Raw genomic sequence first — 24,397 nt, forward strand, 5'->3', positions numbered from 1 at the left:
GAATCCGAAGACCCCGGGAACACCGCAGCCCCCTCCCCGACGCCAGGAGGGAAATAGGGCGGAGCCAGGGGGCCCGGGCGGGCGGGGTGTCCCCTGCAGAAGCCCAGGTCTCGCGCACTCGCAGACGGGCTCCCTCGAAAGGGCGGGGATTCCTCCTAACCCGGCTCTTTACACCCGCTGCCTTGCTGCCCGCCGGCGGCCGCGACGCCAGGGCCCGGGCTCGGTCCCCAGCAGCGAGGGAGCCTCCTGGAACCGCCCCGCACCCCTGCCGAGCTCCGCGGGGCCCTCGGCGGGCGCTGCAGCCTGGGGGTGCTGGCCTTCTCGCCCCCGTTCCCTGGTTCATGCGCTCATTCCCGCACCCATCAGTGTCCTCCGGAGCTGGCCAGGCGCAGGAAGCGGAGAGAGGAGCCCGCAGTCCGGTGCGGAAGCGCGGAGCCCCGGCCGGGAGCCGCGGGCCCGGCGACCACGAACTGCGCTTGGCTAGCGGAGCGTCTGGCAGAGCGGGGGTCCCTGTTCCAGGCGGCCCCGGCCCGCGGACAGAGTCTGGTCTCCCCCGGGCTCGCCCACGCCTGAGCTTTGGTATGCAAAGTGCTTCCAACTTTTTGTTCGTTTGTAAATATCTTTAAGAAAAAAGAGTGTATATACATATAGAGAGAGGAGACAAGGTCTCACCCTGTTTCCCAGGCTGGTCTCGAGCTCCTGGGCTCAAGCGATCGTCCTGCCTCTGCCTCCCAAAGTGCTAGGATTACAGGTGTCAGCCAGCGCGCCCAGCCCGTGTGTAAATATCTTTTGAGGGCCTCCTCCTTGGTGTCCACAGCTGTAGCGCTGAGCGCCTCCCCCACACACTGGATGCGCTGGCGAGAGAGGTTGGGGAGTGGGGGCGGGGGTGGGGTGAGGTGAGGGGGAGATGAGATGAGAGGGGTGGGGAACAGCAGGGCAGCGGGGGCACCACATCCGGGAGCCCTGGGAAGCTCAGCTTAAGTGTTGGGACCACACCCCAGGACAGGTGCGACTTCTCAGGAGGCCTCCATCTCAGGATCCTGCCTGTCCTGGATCCTGCTTCACTTGAAAGGCCATGGGAACCCACTGAGCGATTTTAGGCAGGATCAGATTATAGGTTTTAAATGCGTATTCACATTAGAGCACCCAGGAGCCCCTGCTATATGTAATATCTTTTTTTTTTTCTTTTAGACACAGGATCTTTCTCTGTTGCCCAGGCTAGAGTACAGTGGCAATCTTGGCTCACTGAAGCCTCGACCCCCTGGGCTGAAGCAATCTTCTCACCTCAGCCTCCCAAGTGGCTGGGATCACAGGTATGTGTCACCATGCCTAGCTAATTTTTTAAATTTTTGTAGAGATGGCATCTTGCTTTGTTGTCCAAGTTGATCTTAAACTCCTGGACTCAAGCAATCTTCCCTCCCTGGTCTCCCAAAATGCTGGGATTACAGGCATGAGCCGCCTTGCCTGGCCTGTAATGTCTGATTTCTTAAACTGGAAGGTAGGTTTGCTGCCTAAAATGATTCATAACGTATTTATAGGGAGAGGGGCCGCTCTGGCTGTGGGTGGAGAACGATCTGGAGGAGCCCGGAGCAGACAGACACTGGGACGCTGAGAAGCTCCCGCGGCAGTTCCACTGGTACCGATGGTGGCTGGAGCTGGGGGTGGGCATGGAGAGGGAAGTGGGGAAGGGGAGAGAACTTGGGGTCTTACCCAGTGGTATCAATACAGCCTCAGTTTGGAGGGGAGCCCTGAGTCCTGTCTCCCAAACGCTATTCAGGATGGCCTCTCCCAAGCCCCAGGACCACTCTGCTCCCAAGAGCACAGGGATGATGCTGGAGGCAGGGGGTCCCTGGGAAAGTGCCTCTTCCCAGCCTGTCACACACACCCAGAGCTCCAGGGGCAAGGGCTGGAAGGGCCTCCTCACCCACTCACATGACTTTGTGTTGAATTAAGGCAGGTTTGGAGTAGCCACAAGCTGGGAAAAAGTCTAAAATGAGCCCACATAGCAAGGAATAGACAACAGGTTAATACACCCACAGCAAAGGAACAGACAGCCAACACACACACACACACACACACACACACACACACACACGGCAAAAGAATAGATCGCAAGTTAAAACACAGACACAGCCAGGCGTGGTGCCTCATGCCTGTAATCCCAGCACTTTAGGAGGCCAAGGTGGGAGGATCCCTTGAGGCCAGGAGCTTGGGACCAGAGTGGGCAACATAGTGAGACCCGGTCTCTACAAAAAATTTTAAAACCTAGCCAGATGTGGGTGTGTGCCTTTAGTCCCATATAAAAGGGAGGCTGAGGCAGGAGGATGCCTTCACCCAGTTGTTTGGGGCTGCACTGAGCTGTGATCGTGGCACTGCACTCTGGCCTGGGTGACAGAGTGAGACTGTCTCTAAAACAAACACATGCCCATACACAGACACACACACACACACACACACACAATCAATAAGGAAAGACTCAGAAAAAAATGAGCAAAGCATATGAACAAGCAATTTACAAAAGATCCAATTCAAATAAACGCTATACATATGAACCGATGTTCACAACTGGCCCTGGACCCAGCAAGGGTGGATCTCATCTGTATGTCAGTGGGGCCACTTGGAGTACCTCTGTGGCATCAAGTGGCTTGAAGGGGAACTCATGCTTCAACCCAGCAATTTCACCCAGAGGCACAGACCTCAAAGGAGGCAGTGTTGTTCCCAGGGTGCAGCTGGAATTTTGTAGGGTGTTTCCGTAGCATTGTCAGAATGCTGGAGGCTGGGTGGGCCGGCCCCAGGATACTGGATATCCCGCAACATGCAAGGAGAAACGGTCCCACAATTTCCCCTAGAAACGCATAGTATTTTTTGTGTGGTTTTAATATATGCCAAAGATTTCCTAGTATGCAATTTACTAAATATATAGATGGAAGATTTTACTTAGTTTTCTGAGGAATTCTACCAAGCTTTGTTCATTCACCATTTCAGAAACTCTTGTCACTAATGACAAAAAAACCAAATTGCAGAAGGCTACATATAATGTAGCCACACTAAAAATTTTCTGTTATTTGGCTGAGCGTGGGGGCTCACACCTGTAATCACAGCACTTTGGAAGGCCGATGCGGGCGGATCATGAGGTCAAGAGATGGAGACCATCCTGGCCAACATGGTGAAACCCCATCTCAACTAAAAATACAAAAATTAGCAGAGTGTGGTGGCGCATGCCTGTAGTCCCAGGTACTTGGGCAGCTAAGGCAGGAGAATTGCTTGAACCCGGGAGGCAGAGGTTGCGGTGAGGTGAGCCAAGATTGAACCACTGCACTCCAGCCTGGCGACAGAGCGACACTGTGTCTCAAAAAAAAAAAAAAAAAAAAATCTGTTATGTACAGGTACACACGAAGAAAGTAAAAAGAGGAAAACACACAAAGACATAATAAAAGCAAAAATCAGGACAGTATCTTATCCTTATGGGCAAGGAAGGCTTCAACTCTATGTATAATGATTTCTTATTTTAAGAAAAAACATTGATCCGACATAAACATGGCAAAATGTGAAGTTTTGACAGACTTTGTATGGTGGTGTCATTGTTCCTTATATTATTTCCTGTACTTCTCTGCGCTCTAAATTACTCAAAAACAGGAGAGACAAGAGGCAGAGAAGGGAGGCAGGCAAACGGGTGATGGCTCAGGGTGATTTATTAGTAAAACCATAAGTCTTCACGCTGTGAAACCCTCCAAGAATGCTGAGCAGCTACTGGTGGTTCTAAGGCTGCATGTTATTGAGATTTTATCTTTTGAGCCGTAACAGCATTCTCAGCCCTGCTGCTTCTGCGCTGCCACCATATTTATTCTTAGTCCGTTCCCCTAGAATTTTGTCCCCAACTGGCAGTTTTATAGTGACTCAAGGTGCATTTTAACAGTGCTCTACTGAAGATGACTCAAAAAGTGACTCTAAGAAATGACTGTAATGCTGAGGTGTGGTGCGCTGGTATTTGCATATTATGTAGCTGTTTTGGGCAGGGGTTCTACCTGGGCACAAATAGACGACATGAATCTTAGCAGACTCCTCCTCTGGTAACTGATTATAATAAAATCCCAGGTGAGAAGTGAAATATTGCATTAAAATGTGGAATGGAGATGAAATTTGCAGAAATCTTCTCCATCTACCCATTTTTAACAATTCTTTGAGTGGGGCCTGTGGCCCGGCATTTCTTCATACAGATTACTCAGAAAACACCCCAAATCACCGCTTCTGTTTTAGATTCTGTTGTCATCACCTTTGTGGGTTGTCTGTGTGCTCTGGCCCTGCTGTGAAGCTCGGCTGGGCATGGTGGCTAATACCTATAATCCCAGCACTTTGGGAGGCTAAGGTGGGTGGATCACTTGACATCAGGCATTTGAGACCAGCCTGGCCAACATGGTGAAACCCCATCTCTACTAAAAATACAAAAATTGGCCAGGCATGGTGGTTCACACCTGTGATCCTAGCACTTTTGCCTGAGGCCAGGTCGGATGGATTGCCTGAGGTCAGGAGTTAGAGACCAGCCTGGGCAACATGGTGAAACCCCATCTCTACTAAAATACACAAAATGAGCTGGGCGTGGCAGCATGCATCTGTAGTCCAGCTACTTGGGAATCTGAGGCGGGAGACTTGCTAGAAACCAGGCGGCAAAGGTTGTAGTGAGCCGAGATTGTGCCACTGCACTTCAGCCTGGGCAACAGTGAGACTCCGTCTCCAAAAAATATATATATATAGCTGGGCATCGTGGCATACACCCATAGTCCCAGCTACTGGGGAGGCTGAGGCAGGAGAATTGCATGAACCTGGGAGGCAGAGGTTGCAGGGAGCCGAGATCGCACCACTGCACTCTGCCTGGGGGACAGAGCAAGACTCTGTCTCAAAAAAAAAAGCTCTTAAAACAATACTGAGAGACCACTACACCCCTATTCGAATGACTAAAACCCAAAACTTGATAGCACCAAATGCTGCAAGGATGTGGAGCAACAGGAACTCACGTTCATTGCTGGTGGGAATGAAAAATGATGCAGCTACTTTGAAAGACTGTTTGATGGTTTCTTTTTATTTGATTTGATTTTGATTTTTTTAGAGACAGGGCCTCGCTATGTTGCCCAAGCTTGTCTTGAATTCCTGGCCTCAAGTGATCCTCCTGCCTTCGCCTCCTAAGTAGCTGGGATTACAGGTACAAGCCTCTGCACCTGGCTTTTTTTTTTCGTTTGTTTGTTACAAAACTAAACATACCCTGGCCGGGTGCGGTGGCTCAAGCCTGTAATCCCAGCACTTTGGGAGGCCGAGGCGGGCGGATCATCAGGTCAAGAGATCGAGACCATCCTGGCCAACATGGTGAAACCCCGTCTCTACTAAAAATTCAAAAAATTAGCTGGGTGTGGTGGCACACGCCTGTAGTCCCAGCTACTCAGGAGGCTGAGGCAGGAGAATTGCTTGAACCTGGGAGGTGGAGGTTGCAGTGAGCCGAGATTGTGCCACTGCACTCCAGCCTGGCACCTGGCGACAGAGCGAGACTCTGTCTCAAAAAAAAAACAAAAAACTAAACATACCCTCAACGTGTGACCCAGCAATCACACTTCTTAGTGTATAGTGGAAGGAGCACACAAAAAAATCTACACATGGATGTTTATAGAAGCTTTCCTTATAATTGCCAAAACTTGGGAGCAACCAAAATGTCCTTCCATAGGTGAATGGATAACTCAACTGTAAATATACTTCCAGACAATGGAACATAATTCAGCAGTAAACAGAAATGAGCGACTAGGCCAGGAAAAGATTTGACGGAATCTTAAATGCGTATTATTAAGTGAAAGAAACCAATCTGGAAAAGCTACTTAGTGTCTTAGCCCGTTTTGTGCTGCTATAACAGAATGCCACAGACTGGGTAATTTACAATGAACACAAATGTATCGGCTCCCAGTTCCGGAGGCTGAGAAGTCTAACATCAAGGTGCTGGTGCCTTTTAAGGGTCTTCTTGCTGCATCATCCCATGGAAGAGGAAAAGGAGAGGGTGAGAGAGAGCGAGAGATTGACCTTGCAGCCCTTTTATGGTCAGCATTAATTCATTAATGAGGGTGGAGCCCTCATGACCTAAACGCTTCCCATTAGACCCCATCTCTCAACATTGTCGCATTGGGGATTAAGTTTCCAACACCCGTGTTTTGGGGGACACATTCAAACCATAGTAGCTCCATACTGTAAGATTCCAATGACGTGACGTCCTGGAAAAGAGAAAACTGTGAAGATAGTAAAAAGATCAGTTGCCAGGAGTTAGGGGGGAGAGAGGGATACACAGATGGAGCACAGGGGACTTTTTTTTTTTGAGACATAGTCTCGCTCTGTCATCGAGGCTGGAGTACAGTGGTGTGATCTCAGCTCACTATAACCTCCACCTTCTGGGTTCAAGCAGTTCTCCTGCCTCAGCCTCCTGAGTAGCTGAGATTACAGGCGCCCACCACCACGCCCTGCTAATTTTTGTATTTTTAGTAGAGACAGAGTTTTGCCATGTTGGCCAGGCTGGTCTTGAACTCTTGACCTTAGGTGATCCACCTGCCTTGGCCTCCCAAAGTGCTGGGATTACAGGTGTGAGCCACTGTGCCTGGCCCACACAGGGAACTTTTAAAGGAGTAAGAATACTCTATATGGTGGATCGATGACATTACACTGTAGGGACAGCAAAGCTCTACCCCCATCCTCTTAGGGTCCTGGCTGGGCCTGAGAAATAAATTGACATAAGAGAGATTAACAGGAGAAAAGTGTGTGTGTGTGTGTGTGTGTGTATTTTTTTTTTCTTTTTTTTTTTTCTTTTAGATAGTTTCACTCATTTTGCCCAGGCTGGAGTGCAATAGTGTGATCTTGGCTCACTGAAACTTCCACCTCCCAAATTCAAGTGATTCTCCTACCTCAGCCTCCTGAGTAGCTAGGATTACAGGGATGCGCCACCATGCCCAGCTAATTGTTTCGTATTTTTAGTAGAGATGGAGTTTCTCCTTGTTGGTCAGGCTGGTCTCAAACACCCAACCTCAGAAAGTGCTGGGATTACAGGAGTGAGCCACTGCACCTGCCCTACAGATTTATTTAATACAAGTTTTATGTGGCAGAGGAGCCCTTATAAGGAGATGAAGACCCAAAGAAAAAGTTAGAGTCAAACACTTATTTACTGAATTGGACAAACAGCAGTAAATTGTGAAAAATCAACTACATTATGTGGGGAGGCTTTAAAAATGTGTTATTTTAACAAAATCTATGCAACATTCTCTCTCTCATCCTGTGTCCTGATGTGTAACATAGGTTCATTGGTTGTGACAAATGTAACTGTAATGGGGAGGTTGATAGTGGAGGAGGCTGTGTGTGGTGAGAGTGTGAGAGTGTGTGTGTGTTTGTGTGTGTGTTTGTGTGTGAGTGTGTTTGTGTGTGTTTGTGAGTGTATGTGTTTGTGTGTGTATGTGTGTGAGTGCATGTGTGTTTGTATGAGAGTGTGTGAGTGTGCGTTTGTGAGTGTGAGTGTGTTTGTGTGTGAGTGTGAGTGTGTGTGTGTGTCTGCATGCAGGGGCAGGGGGCATACAGGAACTCACTGTACTTTTTGCTGAGTTCAGCTTGAACCTAATGTTGCTCTAAAAAATAAAACCTTTTTTTAAGGCTTACTTTTCCCTGTTGGAAATAACGGAAGAGGCGTCCCTTTCCCCCTTTTCTTGCAGAATTTCCTTCTCTGTCCTTTTCAAATGTGTGTAAATCTTTTTAATGGCAAAACAAGGCTCTTGCCAGTCTAACCACTCAGGAATGTTTCCTCTGGGAGGCAGAGCCATCTCTTTGAGACTTGACATCAAGAAGTAAGTGTCCCCCCTCCCGTTTCTTGAGAAGCCTGACTTCAGCTGTCACCTGACTCCAAATTACAAAACCCACCTCCAGCCATAAAGATATGAGAAGATTAGCAATTTTATCCCGAATGCAGGGGGTTGCGTCTGCTTGGCCACGTAAGTGAGCTCTCGCTCCATCTTTGTGATCTCTCAGGGGAGAGATGGTGATGCGGATCACATTCCAGTTTAAAGTTTATTCAACAGTAAAACGGTTTTTTTTTCTTCTACCTTCATGGAGAAGTTTTCTGGGTTGGCAGGAGATTTTGTTTTTGATTTTGTGTCACCACCAGGGCCCACATCCAGAGACAAACACTGGAATGTGTGGCTTGGCGAGCGGGGTGCCAGCGGAGGCAGCCTGCTGGGGGGGGCGTCCCTGGGGAAGACTGTCCTCGGGTTCAAGGGGGACATGCGGGTCCTGATTCGTGCCCTATCTACTTTTGAAAACCTCCCAAAGCAGAGGCAAGGTCACCCCTCTGCCCCAAGATCACATAACCTCCTCTTCCTGGGCCTCAGCGTCTCATCTGTGAAATGCTCATAAAAATATACTCTACTGTTTGAGGGAAGAGCGGCAAACTGCTCCCCGCAGCTCCTCCCTCCCCTCCTGCAGAACCCCCTGTGGAGCCCCTGCCCCTCTCTCCTTTGATCTCGGGCCTGTCCCCCACCACCCCAGCCCTTTGAGCCAGGAGCCTGTGTTCACAGCTCGCCTCCGCAGCTGCCTGGGGGCTGCACATCCTGTGGCCCCACATTCGCTCTGCTTACTCCACAACCTCTGAGCCTCCGCTGTCTGCCAGGTGCTTCGTTCCAGGCCCTGGGGAGCACTCCCTCCGCGGCGGGGCTGCTTTGTGCTGTAAACCGATCCTGGGCGTCCAGGGTGGTCTGGTTGGTGCAGCGGAGAGGCAGAGGGCAGAGCACTGTGCCCCCAGCTCAGGGCAGCGCTGGTCGCCTGGGCACCTAGGCAGGATCTTCAAGGAGAGAGGGACCCAGGGAGGGAGAGTGCCAGGGAGCGAGGCGGGCAGGAAGAGAGCGGGAGGAGAGGGAGGCCTGGCCTGGTGTCCTGGGTGGGCTGGGTGAGCTGGAGCAGGACGCCTAAGGTGGGGACCTGGGAGCTCAGAGCAGCCGGGAGAGGGGCGGTCAAGGGCTGTCTGTCTGTCTGTCTGTCTGCCAGGGAAGCTTGGGCTGCAACCTCGTGGAGACAGACAAGTTGGCACCAAGGCGAGAGCAGCCAGGTGAGAAAGGGGAGTGGGCTGGGGAGCTCGGAGCAGGCCTTGGGAGGAAGGAGGGAGACAGGCTTGAGGGGTGAGAGGCAGCACAGAAGAAAGGCCGGAGGTCTGGAGAGGCACCCCCTTCTCCCCCACCACTCCAGGGCAGTGCAGAGGCACCTCGGGCTGGGCGGGAGGGCTCAGGGAGGAAGGAGGCCTGGGAGCTAAACGCACAGAGCCCACGGAGACCCCGGGCAGGGTGGGCTGCAGCGCGGTGGCACAGGGTGGCCGTGGCGGCGGGTCCCAGCAGCCGGGTTGCCCCTCGGGTTTAGCACGCCCGGCCTGACAGCGCTAACGCGCAGGGGCCGGCCCAGCAAATCTTTTGTCCAGGGCGGCACTGAGCCAGCAGAGCGCTGCCCGGTATAAACAGGGACCCGAGGGCAGGGCGGGGTGCACCGTGGCGCTGCGCTCAGGGAAGGTGAGTGTGTCCCTCAACCCCCAGGAAACTTGCGGGAGGGTGCACACCGTTGCTGGCTGACAAGCCCACGGGAAGCTGGTTTCATTTCTCATAAATGGGGCGGCCTCGTTGGTGGCCTGGGGCCTCTCTGGTGTGGGTGGATAGGAAGGTTTCCATCTCCACCCCTTCCTTCTAGGGTCCCAACCCCTCGCCCCCCAGTCAGGAGCAGGGAGGGTGGTCAGACCCCCTGGGGCTCCTCGGGGTGGGGAGGCTTGGCTTGTCGCTCTGCCCTCAGCCCCACTGTGGCGCGTCTTTGCCCAAGGCTGGCCTCTCTGTGACTCTTCTTCCCCAGGATCTCTTCAGGGACACTCAGGGCTGGTTCTCTGAAAAATGTGGAGATTTGAGGGACCCCTGAATCCCTTTGCTGCCCAGGCCTCCCTGAAGGTCTCAGGGGCCCTCTTCCAGCCCTGTGTGGTGCAGGAAGGATGGGAAACGTGGCTCTCCCTCCCCATCCCCAGTGCCCCTAACCTGGCCACTACCATGAAGCCTTCAGTCTCCAAGGCCACATTTCAGAGTGTCTGGGGGTGACCGTGTTGCTGTATTAGTCTGCATGGGCTGGGCGATGCTTCAGTAACAAAGAGCCCGAGTAACTCTGGGTGCAGAACACCAGGGTGTCTGCCTGCTTTCTGGGGAAGGCATGTGGCCACGCCTGACTCCAAGGGGCCTGGAAGGGCCATTCTCACACTCCTTTGAGCGAACCGGAGACGTTGTGGGTGAAGTTTCTTCTTTTGAAAACAGCTCCTTTAATGTTATTATCGGCTTTATGTTATAATAAAATAAAATTTTTAAAATAAAATTTAAAAACGAGTTAGAAAATGCAGTGGAAGTTGAAAAGAGCCCGTTTTCAAATGGGCACCTAGACACAGGGGAAATCCCTGTCCCCACACAGCTACTGAAATTCGTCTGCCCCACTGCGAGTTCCTGGGGTGGGGAGGAACAGGAGCTGCGTGTGGCACCACCCCACCAGCTATTCATTCTTTTGCCCAGTTGGAAAATCGTGTTGGGCACCTACTGTGTGCAGCAGGCCCGGGCTTTCGGGGGCCTGGGAGTAGGGGTTCCATTGAGGGTGTTGGGACCCCAGCGTCAGCCTCCATCCAACACTGAAGGAGAGAAGCCCCTAGCCCTGAGCTCTGTCACCTGCCCTTTCTAGATCACTCACTATGAGGGCAAGCACTTCACGGGGCGGAAGCTGGAGGTCTTCGGGGACTGTGACAACTTCCAGGACCGGGGCTTTATGAACCGAGTGAACTCCATCTGCGTGGAGAGCAGAGCCTGGGTCTGGCGTCAGGGGAGATGCTCTGTGATGAGAGCTGCGCACCCCAGGCTCAGGAATCTGCCACTTCCCGCCTGAAGCTCCAGAATTCACAGCAGGGCAGTGAGTACTCATGACCTGGGGAACGGCCTTGGTTAAATCCCACCCTGGGGGCAGCTAGACGGAAACTGTCCTGCCACAGGGAAGCCACGCCCCTTATCTGCCCTCCCTGCACACACTGGGCCACACCTGTTGGGTGGCAGCTACCTGTGTCACTCCAAGGAACCTGCTCCCCAACTTTCCCCTGACCTGCAGGTGATTCTCCAGCTTCTGCCATCAGCCATTCCAAGACCTGAGCATGGAAGGCTCCAGAATGTGCTACAAGGCCACCTGTACCAGTGGCCACACCAGGCCCAAATAAATCAGCCTCCCATTGGCTGAGTGTCCCCTATCTGGCTGGAAATCTAAATTTGGGTGATTTCAACAGCATTTTCTTTTCTTTTCTTCTCAGTCTCGTTCTTGTCCACCAGGCTGTAGTGCAGTGGCGCGATCTCGGCTCACTGCACCCTCTGCCTCCCGGGTTCAAACGATTCTCCTGCCTCAGCCTCCAGAGTAGCTGGGATGACAGGCACATGCCACCACGCCCAGGTAATTTTTGTATTTTTAGTAGAGATAGGGTTTTACCATGTTGGCCAGAATGGTCTTGAACTCCTGACCTCAGGTGATCCGCCTGCCTCGGTCTCCCAAAGCCTTCAACAGCATTTTAAATGGAAAATGCAGCTAAATTTTTGGATCCAAAAGTTGAAGTGGTTTCTTGATACCCGTATGAGAACTCCCAGGGCCACTCCCGCTTGGTCCCTCGCAACTTGCCCCCCCCACCACCTACTCACCTCATGCTCGAGGGTGGCTCTGGTTATAGTTCCCTCAGTCTTACAGACCATAAAGCTGAGAGGTTCCCTGCTGCTGTCTGCCCAGGGCTGACCCTCGGTCCCTCTGGCAGGAGGGCTCACCATTCCTACAGGCCGACAGGAGCCCATGTGGTCACTGTGGCTGTTCCAGCGGAAGAAGTCGGGGTAGTCGCCTTGCTCCAAGATAAACTGCTGGCCCTGGAAGTCGGGGTGATCGAAGCAGACCCAGGCTCTGCTGTCCATGCGGATGGAGTTCACTCGGTTCATAAAGCCCCGGTCCTGGAAGTTGTCACAGTCCCCGAAGACCTCCAGCTTCTGCCCCGTGAAGTGCTTGCCCTCATAGAGAGTGATCTCGAAAGGGCAGGTGACAGAGCTCAGGGCTAGGGGCTTCTCTCCTTCAGTGTTGGATGGAGGCTGATGCTGGGGTCCCAACACCCTCAACGGAACCCCTACTCCCAGGAACCCCTACTCCTACACCAGGGCCAGGTGGCTCTGGTGAACATCTGAGGGACCCTAGGGAGGGCTCCTCTGTGTGGGGCCCCCTCTCTTTTCCAAATCAGTTCCAAAACCAGCTGGGCTTTGGCATCTGAAATTCTAAGAATGCTTTCTTAGTATTTCTTCCAGGCTGTGGTACATTTGGAAAAAAAAAACATTTAAATGGTTGGCCCTGGCCCCTGCATCATGCTATTTATATGAAAAATATACCCAGTATCTTGCGAACTGCTGTTCTCCTATGAGCTCTCCTGGGGCCAGCTGTGATGCAGGCCAGTCTTCTGAGACAGACAGGGGCTGGGCCTCCTGTCTTTTGGAAACGTGGGAATCGTACAGGGAGGCGTGCTGACCCTAGAGGACGATGATGTCAAGGCCAGCAGGGGTTTCAGCACGTGAGAGCTGGAATTTGTTTTAGATTTTTGCCTTTTTGTTGCACTAAAAGGTTCTATTACAGTTTTAAACTGTTATCATTTGAAGGCTTGCCTGTGGCCTGCAGCCAGGGTGAAGAAGTCAGAACCCGGAGTGTGTCGGTGTGACCAGGGTAGGAACCCCACAGGCTGAGCACCCAGAGGGAGCCCCGGGACCCCAGCCCTGGTCTGAGTGTGACTGACCTCTGGCCTCTGGTCAGTTTGGCTCTGTTTGGACCTCAGATTCTCCAGTTGTAAGAGGAACTTGGACCAGCTCAGTGGCTTGAAACATTTTGAGGGTAATAGAACGCTATTTATTCCAACCACATCTCAAGTAGAAGAAGAAACAGAAGTGTGGGGTTGAAGTGTGTGGGGTGGGGGTGCCCAGTGCCCTGGGGACCTCCTGATTCCTTCCTGCACGGGGCTCTGTTTCTGGGAGAGGGGAGTTCGCAGCATCCTCCTTTCCTTCTTTTCTGCTTGGTCTTGGAGCACGGGGAACACTTCCGCCTAGAAATCCTTGAGGGCTGCAACTTCACGGGCCAGTGCCTGGAGTTCCTGGAGGACTGCCCCTTCCTGCAGAGCGGGGCTGGGCCAAGAACTGCGTCAACGCCATCAAGGTGTACGGGGACGGAGCGTAAGTACAGGCCACGTGGCCGTGCCCCAAGGCCTGGCCAGGCCCTTCAGCGCCATGCAGGGTGGCAGGTGGGGCGGGAATGAGACCTCCAGCAGTGTCCCTGGCCCCACGGGCCCTCTCCTTTCCTCAGCTGCCTCACCTGACCCAGTCAAGCCGGGGGAGCTTCCCCTATGGCCCAGAAGGGCCTCAGAGAGGGACCCTGGGTCCCAGAGGCATCCTGAGACCTTCCGTCTAGTGCACGGGTCCAGGAACAGAGGTGGGAGAGTACCTTGAGAGCTGCGCGGTTCTCTGCGATCTGATACGAGAGGCCACCTTTGGTTCTCTGGAGCCAGGGACACCTGGTTACCAAGGGATCCCCCAGGGCGGTGTGGGCTGGAAAACCACAGTAGACTCAGCTGCTCTGAGAAGGGTGGACCAGCCCCCCCTGCCCCCAGCCTACCCAGCAAAGCTGACCCCTGAACCGGACCTCTCTGCAAAGCCCGCCGCATGGCCTCTCAGGGGAAATGGACTTGGGGATGGCTCACTTCTTGTGGACAGAGGGTAGCTGGGGGATTTTGCCCAGGCCCAGAGGGATTTGTCTACCCCACACTTGGATTACCTCAAGGAGACCACGGGCAGCCTGCGTGCCCCTCCAGGCCTCCCTCGCACTCCCCTGTGCAAATCCCTACCCTCCGAGCACCTCCAAGCCGGCTATCTATTCTTACCGTCCAGCCCACACCTCTCGGGCAGGTAGCTGTTCTCCCCCCGCAGGCGAGCTGAGACTCAGAAGCCGGCTCCCCGGCCGCTCCACGGGAGTGGCACAGCTGAGACTGCAGCCAGGTCTGTGTCTGTCCCTGTTCCAGCGCTGGCCACTTTCCCAGGCCTCAGTCCCCTCCTGTCAGGCCAAGAGCCCCTGGCACAGGTTCCAGCTGCCCGTGCATGGTTCTGGCTCCTGTCAAAGCAGTTGAGGAACAATTTGCCTTCTATACTTCAGAGGTTCAGGACCAGGAGCCTCAGAGGGGAGGCAGGGGCAGAGGGCCTGCAGGGAGACTCGGAGGGGAGGCAGGGGCAGAGGGCCTGCAGGGAGCCTCAGAGGGGATGCGGGGGGCAGAGGGCCTGCAGGGAGCCTCGGAGGGGATGCGGGGGGCAGAGGGCCTGCAGGGAGTCTCAGAGGGGATGCGGGGGGCAGAGGGCCTGCAGGGAGCTTCGGAGGGGATGCGGGGGGCAGAGGGCCTGCAGGGAGCCTCGGAGGGGATGCGGGGGGCAGAGGGCCTGCAGGGAGCTTCGGAGGGGATGCGGGGGGCAGAGGGCCTGCAGGGAGCCTCGGAGGGGATGCGGGGGGCAGAGGGCCTGCAGGGAGCTTCGGAGGGGATGCGGGGGGCAGAGGGCCTGCAGGGAGCCTCGGAGGGGATGCGGGGGGCAGAGGGCCTGCAGGGAGCCTCGGAGGGGATGCGGGGGGCAGAGGGCCTGCAGGGAGCCTCGGAGGGGATGCGGGGGGCAGAGGGCCTGCAGGGAGCCTCGGAGGGGATGCGGGGGGCAGAGGGCCTGCAGGGAGCCTCGGAGGGGATGCGGGGGGCAGAGGGCCTGCAGGGAGCCCCGGAGGGGATGCGGGGGGCAGAGGGCCTGCAGGGAGCCTCGGAGGGGATGTGGGGGGCAGAGGTCCTGTAGGAAGACAGAGACTGAGCTGAAGCAGAGTGTGTACAGACAGCACCTCATGTCCATGGGCTCCCACTGCACAGTGAAAAGATCCCCCCACGATGGTGTCTATGCTGAATATGTCCATCATTCCCTGAAAGATACTGTGCAGCTATTATTTGTATTTAAAAAAATTTGTTTTGAGATGGAGTCTTGCTCTGTCACCCAGGCTGGAGTGCAGTGGCCCAATCTCAGCTCACTGCACCCTCCGCCTCCTGGGTTCCAGCGATTCTCCTGCCTCAGCCTCCCAAGTAGCTGGAATTACAGGGGCGCACCACCACACCCGGCTAATTTTTGTATTTTTAGTAGAGACGAGTTTTCACCATATTGGCCAGGCAGGTCTCAAACTCCTGACCTCAAGTGATCCACCCTCCTTGGCCTCCAAAGTGCTGGGATTATAGGCGTGAGCCACCGTGCCCAGCCCATACAACTATTTACATAGCACTTACATTGGATGAGGTATCATAAGTAAATAGAGATGATTTCAAGTCCAGTAAGTCCTCATTTAATGTTGTGGCTAGGTTCTTGGAAACTGTGACTTTAAGTGAAACGGTGTATGGCAGGTCCTTGAATATGTCATCTCGTTCAATGAGGATTCATTATGAGATTAATGAGGGGAGAAATGGCTTTGTTACGTATCTTGTGCTTAAAGCCAAGATTCCCAAGAACCTAACGATGGTGTTAAGCGGGGACTTACTGTCTATGGGAGGATATGCGTGGGTTGTGCGCCAATGCAGTGCCGTTTCATATCAGACCTGAGCATCCCTGGATTGTGATATCCCGGGGAGGTCCTGGAACCACTTCCCAGGGATAGGGGGGATTGTGTGCATCCCACCTTTCCCCGGTGGCCTGATGTGGGCCCCCTTCCTGCCGTTCTGTCACTCTGGCTAGCTCCAGGATTCTGTTTTGTGAAATTCCATTTTGCCCTAAGTTGGTGGCACCTGGAGACCAGGGGTAGCATCGTCAAACAAGAATTTGCCCTGGGAAACTTGCTGGCTAAATTGTGTCTTGTAAGGTCCAAGTCACACTTTGCATGGAGGATGTCCTGAGGCCCGAGCACAATCCCCTGGGCCACCCCCAACACTCAGGGGCTTGCTGAGAACGAAGCGGGGGAAGGTGGAGGCTAACATTTCTCTGACTGAGGGGCATGAGATCAATCTCCTTTAATCCCGCTGTCCCTGCGAGGAGCGAGCTGTCGCGACTCCAGGTGAGGACCCAGGTGCTCAGCCTTCGCCGCCTAAGACTCTAACTCTCACAAATGTAAGCCCTTGTCAAGGAGAAGGTGATGCCCTCGGGTCCCCTGGATGGGGAGGCTGACACTGCTAGGAGGCCTTTCCTGGGGTCTGTGGAGCAGGCGAGGCAGGGCCCTCCACCACCTCCCACTGCCAGACTCCCCCACACCAGCCCAGGCATGACCCATCCCCTCAGACCCACGTCCTGGTGGGCTCTCGGAGAGAAACACACTGGCATTCTGCCAACCCCACCCCTACGTGGTGAAGGGCACGGTGCTGATGGGGACATGACAGGCCCCTGCCTCCTCCCAATAGCCACAGCCAGCACAGGGGAGGGGAAGATGGGTGGTTCCCTGCCCCCTCCTTTTGAGGGTGTCCATGTGAGCTTCCCCATGTGGCCCGAACATGGCTCAGGATATTTCTTGCCCAGCACAGGGTAGAAAGGACTGGCTGACTCCCTGGGGGTGCATCTGAGGCCCAGCTGCTGCATAGGTGTGGGGTCGGGAAGCTGCAGGTGTGGAGGGGCATGGACACAAGGGCCAGGCCGGGGAGGGTGGGGTCCTGGCTGGGCTCCACCCAGCAGGTGCTCCATGCTGGCTTATACCCTCTGCCTCTCTCTCTCCCTTCCTGGCCCCGACCCTGGAGGCAGCAGACCGTGCCAGGCACCAGGCGGGACAAGCCTCGCTGGTCTCAGAGATGGCAAGGGAAGGCCAGGGTCAGGCCTGCTCCGAGCGGTCCTGAGGCGTCTCCCTTGGACCGCACACCCCTTCCCAGGCAGAGGCCACCATCCTGGCCCTCCAGTCTCTGCCCCTGGTCCCCTGTTTCCTCCTGACTGCACCTTCCTGCTTTCCTGGGCCGGCCCACAGCTTCCCGGGGGATGAAGGGCCATGTTCTATCCTGCCCCCAGCAGCCCCAGGTCCTCCCAGCTCCATAAAGCCTGTTTCTGCTCTGTGGGTTCTTGGTAGCTGCCCCGGTGGTGTGCGGAAGGGGAGGAGGATGGGAAGGGTCCCCACTTGGGCGCGCACCCCACCCCTCTCTGTGCCCTGCAGGCTCCTCTGTGCAACTGCGCCCCCACAGCCCATTTCATCTGGAGGGGAGGCCCCATGAGGGCAAGAGGGGCAGGAGCCATATTGTCTGACCATGGCACCTCTGGTACCTGACATGGTGCTGTGCACACACGTGGGGAACCGCTGGTGTTCACTGAATGAACGGTACCCTCTGTGCCAGGCACCCCGCCTGGTGCTGGGGGCACTGTCTGTGCAAGGTGGTCCATATCAGGGAACAGGAGTGTGTGGGGCACGCAATGATGGCGGGAGTGCATCCTTGCCGAGGATGGTCAGTTTTATTCTTTTATTTTTTTGTGACAGAGTCTCACTCCATTACCCAGGCTGGAGTACAATGGCACAATCTCGGCTCACTGCAACCTCCGCCTCCCAGGTTCAAGCGATTCTCCTGCCTCAGCCTCCTGAATAGCCGAGATTACAGGTGACTGCCACCATGCCCAGCTAATTTTTGTATTTTTAGTAGAGATGGAGTTTCACCATGTTGGCCAGGGTGGTCTCAAACTCCTGACCGCAAGAGATCTGCCCGCCTTGGCCTCCCAAAGTGCTGAGATTACAGGTGTGAGCCACCACTCCTGGCCAGGACTGGTCAGTTTTAAAATGTAGGCGTTAACTGGGCCTGTCCCCACACGTGTCACACCCCAGCACAGACACCACACACCACATGGTGCTGGGGAAGGAAATGAAAGCAGAGGTAGGCTCTGTGAGCACCTTGGTGTAGCGCAGAGTGAAGGGGGCGCTTCGCCGGGAGGGCTTGCTGGGTGGCCAGGCTGGGGGAGCTCTTCTGTCCAGAGCCCCAGGGGGCTTCCCAGCAGTCCCTGATCCCTGCTCCCTGACCTCCGGGCGGGTCCTGTACAAGGAGCCCAGCTACCACAGCCGCATGTACGTGGTGGATAGAGGCGATTTCCGCAGCTTCTGCGACTGGGAGGCCCACAGCGCCCGAGTACAGTCACTCCGCAGGGTGGTCAACTTCTAGCCGAGCCCCCCAACAGGATGGCCGGGTGCAGCCCTGGGATGGAGGCAGCCCCTTGCAGTCCCACCCAGACCTTGGGACCTTGGCCAATAAAAGTCCTGAAAGCCAGTGGCAGCCTCTGAGCACTCTCCAGCAGTGGGTGTCCCAGGCCTGGGAGGAGCCAGACGATCTGATGATCTGATCTGATCTGGGGAGCTTTCCCAGACTCCTGGGGACCCCGGGGCCAGGGAGGGGAGAGTGGTGGGGAGAGGTGGTGCGAAGCGATGGGGAGGGGAGAGGGCTGGGACTCTGGCTGGTGCAGGACTCCCCAAGCTCACTCCGGAGCTCTGCCTCTCTGTGACTCAGCATGGCAAGGCTGCCAGGCCACATGGCCAAAGGCCTGACCCAGGGTCCCTGTGTCTCTCTGGGTTTTATCCTCACAGCTAATCTTGGCCTCATAGTTTCCAAGGGAGGCCCCTCTGGAAGGATGGTTTGGACCCGGGTCGGACCCCTCTTCTGCAAGAGAGAGAAAAATGAGGGGTGGTGAGTGTCTGGAGGGGGCTTGCTTGAATAGGTGGGCTCTGTGGGAATGGAGGGGCTTTCGGGGTGCAAGGGGCATGGGGCGTGTCTGCTGCAGCCGCAGCCCCTGGAGCACTGGGGCTGGCAGATCCCAGAGGCCTTGGCTTGGGTCTTCGCCTCGTGCTGTACCCAGTGCCCACCTGTGGAATTCCTCTAGGCCTGGGCCCTCTCCAGGAACCTCGGATCCAGGACCCCTGCGTTCTCCTCAGTAGCCCATCCCAGAAGGAGGCCACTGGTGGAGGTGCCTTGGTTTCTGAGGAGAACGCAGGGGCCCTGGATCCGAGGTCCCTGAGCATGGGGCTCCACATGGCCTGTGCCCAGACCAAGGCCTGGCTGGATGAGCGATCTGTGGGGGGCCAGGTACATGGGTTGAATCACCCATGCACCCACAGCATTCTGATCTGGCTCATAGTCCGGCCTCTAACCCCCATTCCGATCCCAGAGGCCCCCCAACCACAATCCCAGAGGGCCCCCCACACTGTGATCCCAGAGGCCCCCCCACCAGCCAGCTCCCAACTGGCCTCACAGTTCCAAGGTCCTCCTCACCACACATCTGGCTCTGGTTTTCTGTGTAGGCGAAGGGGTCTGGACTGGGGAGGAGCCCCTTCAGGCTGGCTGCCCGGCTCAGGACCCCCAGGGAAAGCCGTAAGCTGTCGGTTACTATCTGAGTTGGATTGAGACACGCTGTGGGTTACTATCTGAGTTGAACTGGAGGGTAATGGAACCTGGAGCTCAGGGAGGGAACATAGGGTTCCCAAAGGAAAAACAGAATCTCAGTGGCCGACTCTGCAGTACTGCCTGAGTGTGGTGGGACCAGGGATGGCTGTCCTATTCCTGGGTGTCCTCCAGCTCCTCCTCATCCCTCACTGAGAGACCAAAGGAAAAAGGAGACTCATGACAGGTCACCCAATTCACCCCAGACAATGCCCCACCAAGAGCTGGGTGGCAAAGACGGAGGGGCCCTGGGACTGCGGTGGGACCCCCGTAGGCTGTCCCATGACAGCCAAGGCCCAATGAAGACACGACAGCACTAGGCCACCGTCCTCTCCTCCCAGGAAAGGGCAGGGGCTCCCTGCCACCATGTGGTAGATGGGTCCACAAAAGGCCTGCTCAGCACCCCTAATGCCCCAGCCCTGCCTCCTTCCACCTGCAAACCACAGAGCATGGAGCCCTAGAAGCTTCAGAGCTGAGGACTTCCAGTGAGCAGCTCTCTCAGATCAAGGACTGGAAGACACCACCACAGTCTCGATCTCTTGACCTTGTGATCTGCCTGCCTCGGCCTCCCAAAGTGCTGGGATTACAGGCGTGAGCCACCGCGCCCGACCATATTCAGGTATATTTTTGTCAAGAACTTGACGCAAATCCAAAGCCTCTCCAGGCCTCAGACCCTGTTCTGTGAAATGTGCAGTCATGTGTGTTATACCAACTGTCACCCTTGTAAAGGCCAAAGGGGTGACCCATGAGCTGGCGCCATATGAGGCTGCTTAGTGGTAGCAGGTGACCCAGTAGGTGACTGGGGGTGGGGAAGCAGGCAGGGGGAGTGAGTCACAGGAGTGAGGGTGACTTGGCTCCAAACTCCAGCCTGGTTCTCACTCCGTCACTCACGAGGACGTGACATTGGAGAAGTCACTGCTGTGTCTCAGTGTCCTCAGACATACAGCAGTGGTTATAATTCCAGCCCCTCATAGGCAGTTAATGCCTGGGGAATGAAATGAGAGCCTCAGGCCCCACCAGTTCAGTCCAGGTCCTTGGGAGTCACGGGAAAAGCCAGGCCCAGCAGCCCTTCCCGCGAGTTCCAGAGGCTTCCCCTGAGCTCTTCCACTCCTCCCCAGCAGCAAGGCACAGCAGCACCTCATTAACTGGTGATTTAATGCTTCGAATGGGCTTTGTGCTCCTCGGTGACCTCCCTCTCACCCCAGCCCCCTGCTCCCTAATCTGTCAGCAAATCTGCTTTTTGTCTGAAAGAGGAAAAACAAGATTCCCACCAAAGCGCTTGTGGGCAGCTTGTTATGTATCTGAAGTCCGTCCAGGGGTCGATGGGCCGAGGGTGAGAGGCGCTCGGAGCCGCACATGCTTCACGTAGTTCTGCCTCCCTCTGTGGTTTGGAAAGCTGGGACTTTCACACAGCTACCCCCTCCTGTCCTCAGCCCTGGGTCCCCCTGCCCTGCCGGTCCCTGCGCACTGTTGATCAGGCCCAGTCTGACCACAGGAAAAACATTCCCTTTGAATCTCCCCAGTCACCCCATACCCCGCTCCCCTCCCACCCCCCACCCCCCACCCCCCACTCTCACCCCCACCCCCACCCCCACCCCTGCCAAGAAGTTCCTCCCACTGGCCAAAGGCTGGTCCAAGAAGTCTGTGTTGGCCTCTTCCCCTTCCTGGGCCTCCCTCCCCGCCTTCCTGGCTGGAGGCTTCCGGGTTCACCTCTTCACCCCACTGGGTGCCTTCAGGGCACGGCTGTCCTGCCTATGTTCCCCCAGGAAGCCACAACAGATCTTCAGTCAAAGCCTGTGGGATGAGTTTGAGCCCACCCAGGGATGCAAAAAAAAAAGAGACAAACGAAAAGCTTGTCAGATGAGACAATTTTAAAGATTTAGCTCCGGAGTTTCAGTTTGGGAGGATGACCGCGCTCTGGAGACAGGCAGATGCTGCTGGCGGCCACGCAACTTTGTGTGTGCACTCAGTGCCACTTAAATGGTTAGGATGATACATTTCATGTGTATTTTGCCACAATCAAAAACAATGAGCTTCTTGTTGCTGAGGTGCTCAGGGCTGTGGGAGGCAGTGTGGGAACAATGCCCCCTGGATCCCCGGGCACGCTGTGGGTCACCTGTAAGACCATGCCCCACACCCCCTAGCTGAAGAAGCTGTCACCTGCTTATTGACGAGTGAGTCCCACCGGCTCGGCAGGGCTCTTGGCTGTGGCTGCTGAGCTGCAGGAGGAGGAGGTCCCTGTCCAGCAGGGCCCCCTGGCGCGTCCCCGTGGGTGCCTGGGACTAACCCTGCCTTCCGGACCCTGAGGCCTTGATAGCCCATGTCTGGGGACAGCAGGAAGGAGTGACTTGTGCAGCCTGCCCTGAACAGCGAGCATTTGTGTCAGCAGGCTCCTGGCTTCCTTGCCTGTGGCCAGCCCACTTTGGAATCGTGATTTAAAAGGATCCTGGAGCCCAGCTGGTGCCCACTCTGTGCACAGAGGGGTGGCAGCCCTGGAGTCAGCCTGTGGGTCTGCAGCCCCTGCTGGGGCTGGGAGGCAGGCTGGGCAGGTCAGTGCTGGTAACCTTAGTCCTGGTCCATGCCTGCCTTGGGACCCCCAGGACTGGCCTCCGTGGGTAGGGGCAGGGGCAGGGGCAGGGGCACGAGCAGGGGCAGAGGGTAGGGCTGGACTGAGGGCAAGCATTGTCAGCCTGAAGAGGGCTCAGCGATGTGTAGGATTGCTCTGGCTGGGGGGCTGAGCAGGTTACCAATACCCTCTCCATGCACCCTGCCCGGCCCCCAACGCCAGGGCAGGAGGTCTCACCAGTTGGGGTGGATGGTCCTGTGGGCTGAGGTGGTCGTGCCCTGGGTTCCATTCCTGTAGAGGTAGAGTGGTCAGTTCTAGGTGCCAGGCATAGGGAGCAAGGCAGCGTGTCCCCTACACAGGGTGCCCAGCCTCACCCCAGGCCCTCGCGGTCCTGAACAGCACAGACAGACATGCGGGCAGTAGGAATGGGCGCTCCCACCCAACAGGGCTGCTGGGTGGAAGTCCCTTCAGGGGGCTGGTGATGGCAGAGGTGGCGTCGTCTCCACACACACAGGGGACGCTCAAGTGCTGCTTTACCCTTGGGGGCACTGGGCCCAAGGCCAGGGGAGGAGCCTGTTGTGATAAAAAGGCAGATACAAAAAGTACGGGAAGAAATCTTTGGGGCAGAGGGGACTTAGAAAAAGGTTGTAGAAAAAAGCGAGGCATCCGTAGTAATCTCCCCAGCACAAGTCCTGGTCCTCTCTGCTACAGAGGAACTCCTAATCGGGTCAAAGCAAGCAGGGAAACAGGATCAGGTCCATCATTCTCGGAGTCTCGAAGATGAAAGGAAGCGAGTTTTCCAGAAGCCCAGCAATTCCTGGGACTGAGGCCAGAGAGGCGCTTCTTCCGTGGGTCCCCTGGCCCCGTGCCCATGGCTCACAAGCTGTACCCTCCAGGTTAGCCACGTAAACCTGTTAGGGAAATTAACAGGTTTCCTAGGATTTTCGCTAACAGAATCCCATACGATACGTGGACCGCGCTGTGCCAAAGTAAACTTTTTGTAGGGGAGGAGATGTTAACAGTCCTGGAATTTGTATGAATATGTTCCTACTTTTAAGTGAACCTAATTGGGTCATAAAAGCGGACCTGGAACATTGGTTATCAGTAGGTACCAATACATTTTATTGGACAATTACTATGACCCAAATGATGTGCTAACCCCTTTTTCTACATATAACGAGGTGGGTATATTATTTTCTCTCTTTTACAGTTGTAGAAATAGACCTAAAAGGATGATTGTAACTTGCCCAAATGTGTGCCATAAGTGGCCAAAGAGGCCAAGCGCCCCGGGCCGTCTGACCGGAGCCCACAGCTGACCCCTCTGCACTCATCCCCTGTGGCAACGGCTTCCCAATCTTTTTGACTGAGACTCACATGTAGGTCATTAGATATCAAACTAACACAGCTGTGTCCCAGACAGTCCCGCCCCTCACTAGTTGAGCATCAGTATTTTCTATTTTATTTTACTTTAAAACAATGCTGGTCAGAGACCCACTAAGTTGATTTCACAACCTCCTCCTAGGTCACAATTCTCTGGTTTGAAAAACGCTACCCCGCCTCGTAGTGTAAACAAACAAAGATTTAAGGAGCCAAGGCTTGTGCTGTGGATTAGCTTTCCAATCCCAGTTCCTTCCTCCCTCCCTTGTCTGCCTTCACTAAAGCATCCGGAAAAGCCAAATGCTCTTTTCTCTGCCTCCCGGGCCATGGGACACAGCTCTGGTCGATGAGATGAAAGCTGACAGCTGTCAGAAGGACTTCAGAAAACGCTTTGGCTGGCCAGGCGCAGGGGCTCACGCCTGTAATCCCAGAACTTTGGGAGGCCGAGGCGGACGGATCATCTGAGGTTAGAAATTCGAGACCAGCCTGACCAACACGGAGAAACCCGTTCTCTACCAAAAATACAAAATTATCTGGGCATGGTGGTGCACGCCTGTAATCCCAGCTACTCGGGAGGTTGAGGTAGGAGAATTGCTTGAACCTGGGAGGCAGAGGTTGCAGTGAGCTGAGATCGTGCCATTGCACTCCAGCCTGGGCAACAAGAGCGAAACTCCTTCTGAAAAAAAAAAGAAAAAGCTTTGGTTTTCTGGATAAAGCTCCTTTCCCCTGGCTTCCTTCCTTGAATAAAGATGTGACGCCAGGAACTCAGGCAGCCTTCTTGTAATCATGGGATAAAAGCAAAGAGAATCAGGGAAATGCTGGCTCCAAGCTCATTGAGCTGCTAAATGAGCAGCAGCCACCCTTCTTGTCATGTAAGAGAAATGAACTTCTGTTTCACCAAGCTGAGGTTTTCTATCCTCTGCAGCTGAAAACATTTCTAACTGATTATAACC

The 24,397-nt window shown here is 55.1% G+C and overlaps 2 protein-coding genes and 1 long non-coding RNA gene across 3 annotated transcripts in view; 2 read left to right on the forward strand and 1 right to left on the reverse strand.

Moving 5' to 3' along the window:
* The first annotated feature begins 499 nt into the window (after positions 1-499).
* LOC105710580 (uncharacterized) lies at positions 500-9,530 on the forward strand. The gene is made up of 5 exons (XR_001105823.3): positions 500-579; positions 1,192-1,313; positions 1,539-1,636; positions 9,046-9,106; positions 9,454-9,530. It is a non-coding gene; the product is annotated as an uncharacterized LOC105710580 (long non-coding RNA).
* A 1,696-nt stretch (positions 9,531-11,226) lies between these two features.
* CRYGN (crystallin gamma N) lies at positions 11,227-12,101 on the reverse strand (the record flags this gene model as incomplete). Its single annotated transcript, XM_021665246.2, has 2 exons — positions 11,227-11,238; positions 11,859-12,101. Coding segments are annotated over 2 exons (255 nt in total), but the record flags the coding sequence as incomplete, so codon positions are not given.
* A 26-nt stretch (positions 12,102-12,127) lies between these two features.
* WDR86 (WD repeat domain 86) overlaps positions 12,128-24,397 on the forward strand; it is a 54,346-nt gene continuing 42,076 nt past the window's right edge. Inside the window, exons 1-5 of the transcript XR_010340240.1 lie at positions 12,128-12,954; positions 13,145-13,289; positions 17,563-17,680; positions 18,652-18,751; positions 19,948-20,120. The gene's annotated coding sequence lies outside the window, so the exon portion shown is untranslated. The remainder of the gene's footprint in view (positions 12,955-13,144; positions 13,290-17,562; positions 17,681-18,651; positions 18,752-19,947; positions 20,121-24,397) is intronic.

This window comes from Aotus nancymaae, unplaced genomic scaffold (genome assembly GCF_030222135.1).
Source record: "Aotus nancymaae isolate 86718 unplaced genomic scaffold, 86718_ANA_hifiasm-v0.15.2.pri h1tg000002l, whole genome shotgun sequence".
Classification (NCBI taxonomy): domain Eukaryota; kingdom Metazoa; phylum Chordata; class Mammalia; order Primates; family Aotidae; genus Aotus; species Aotus nancymaae.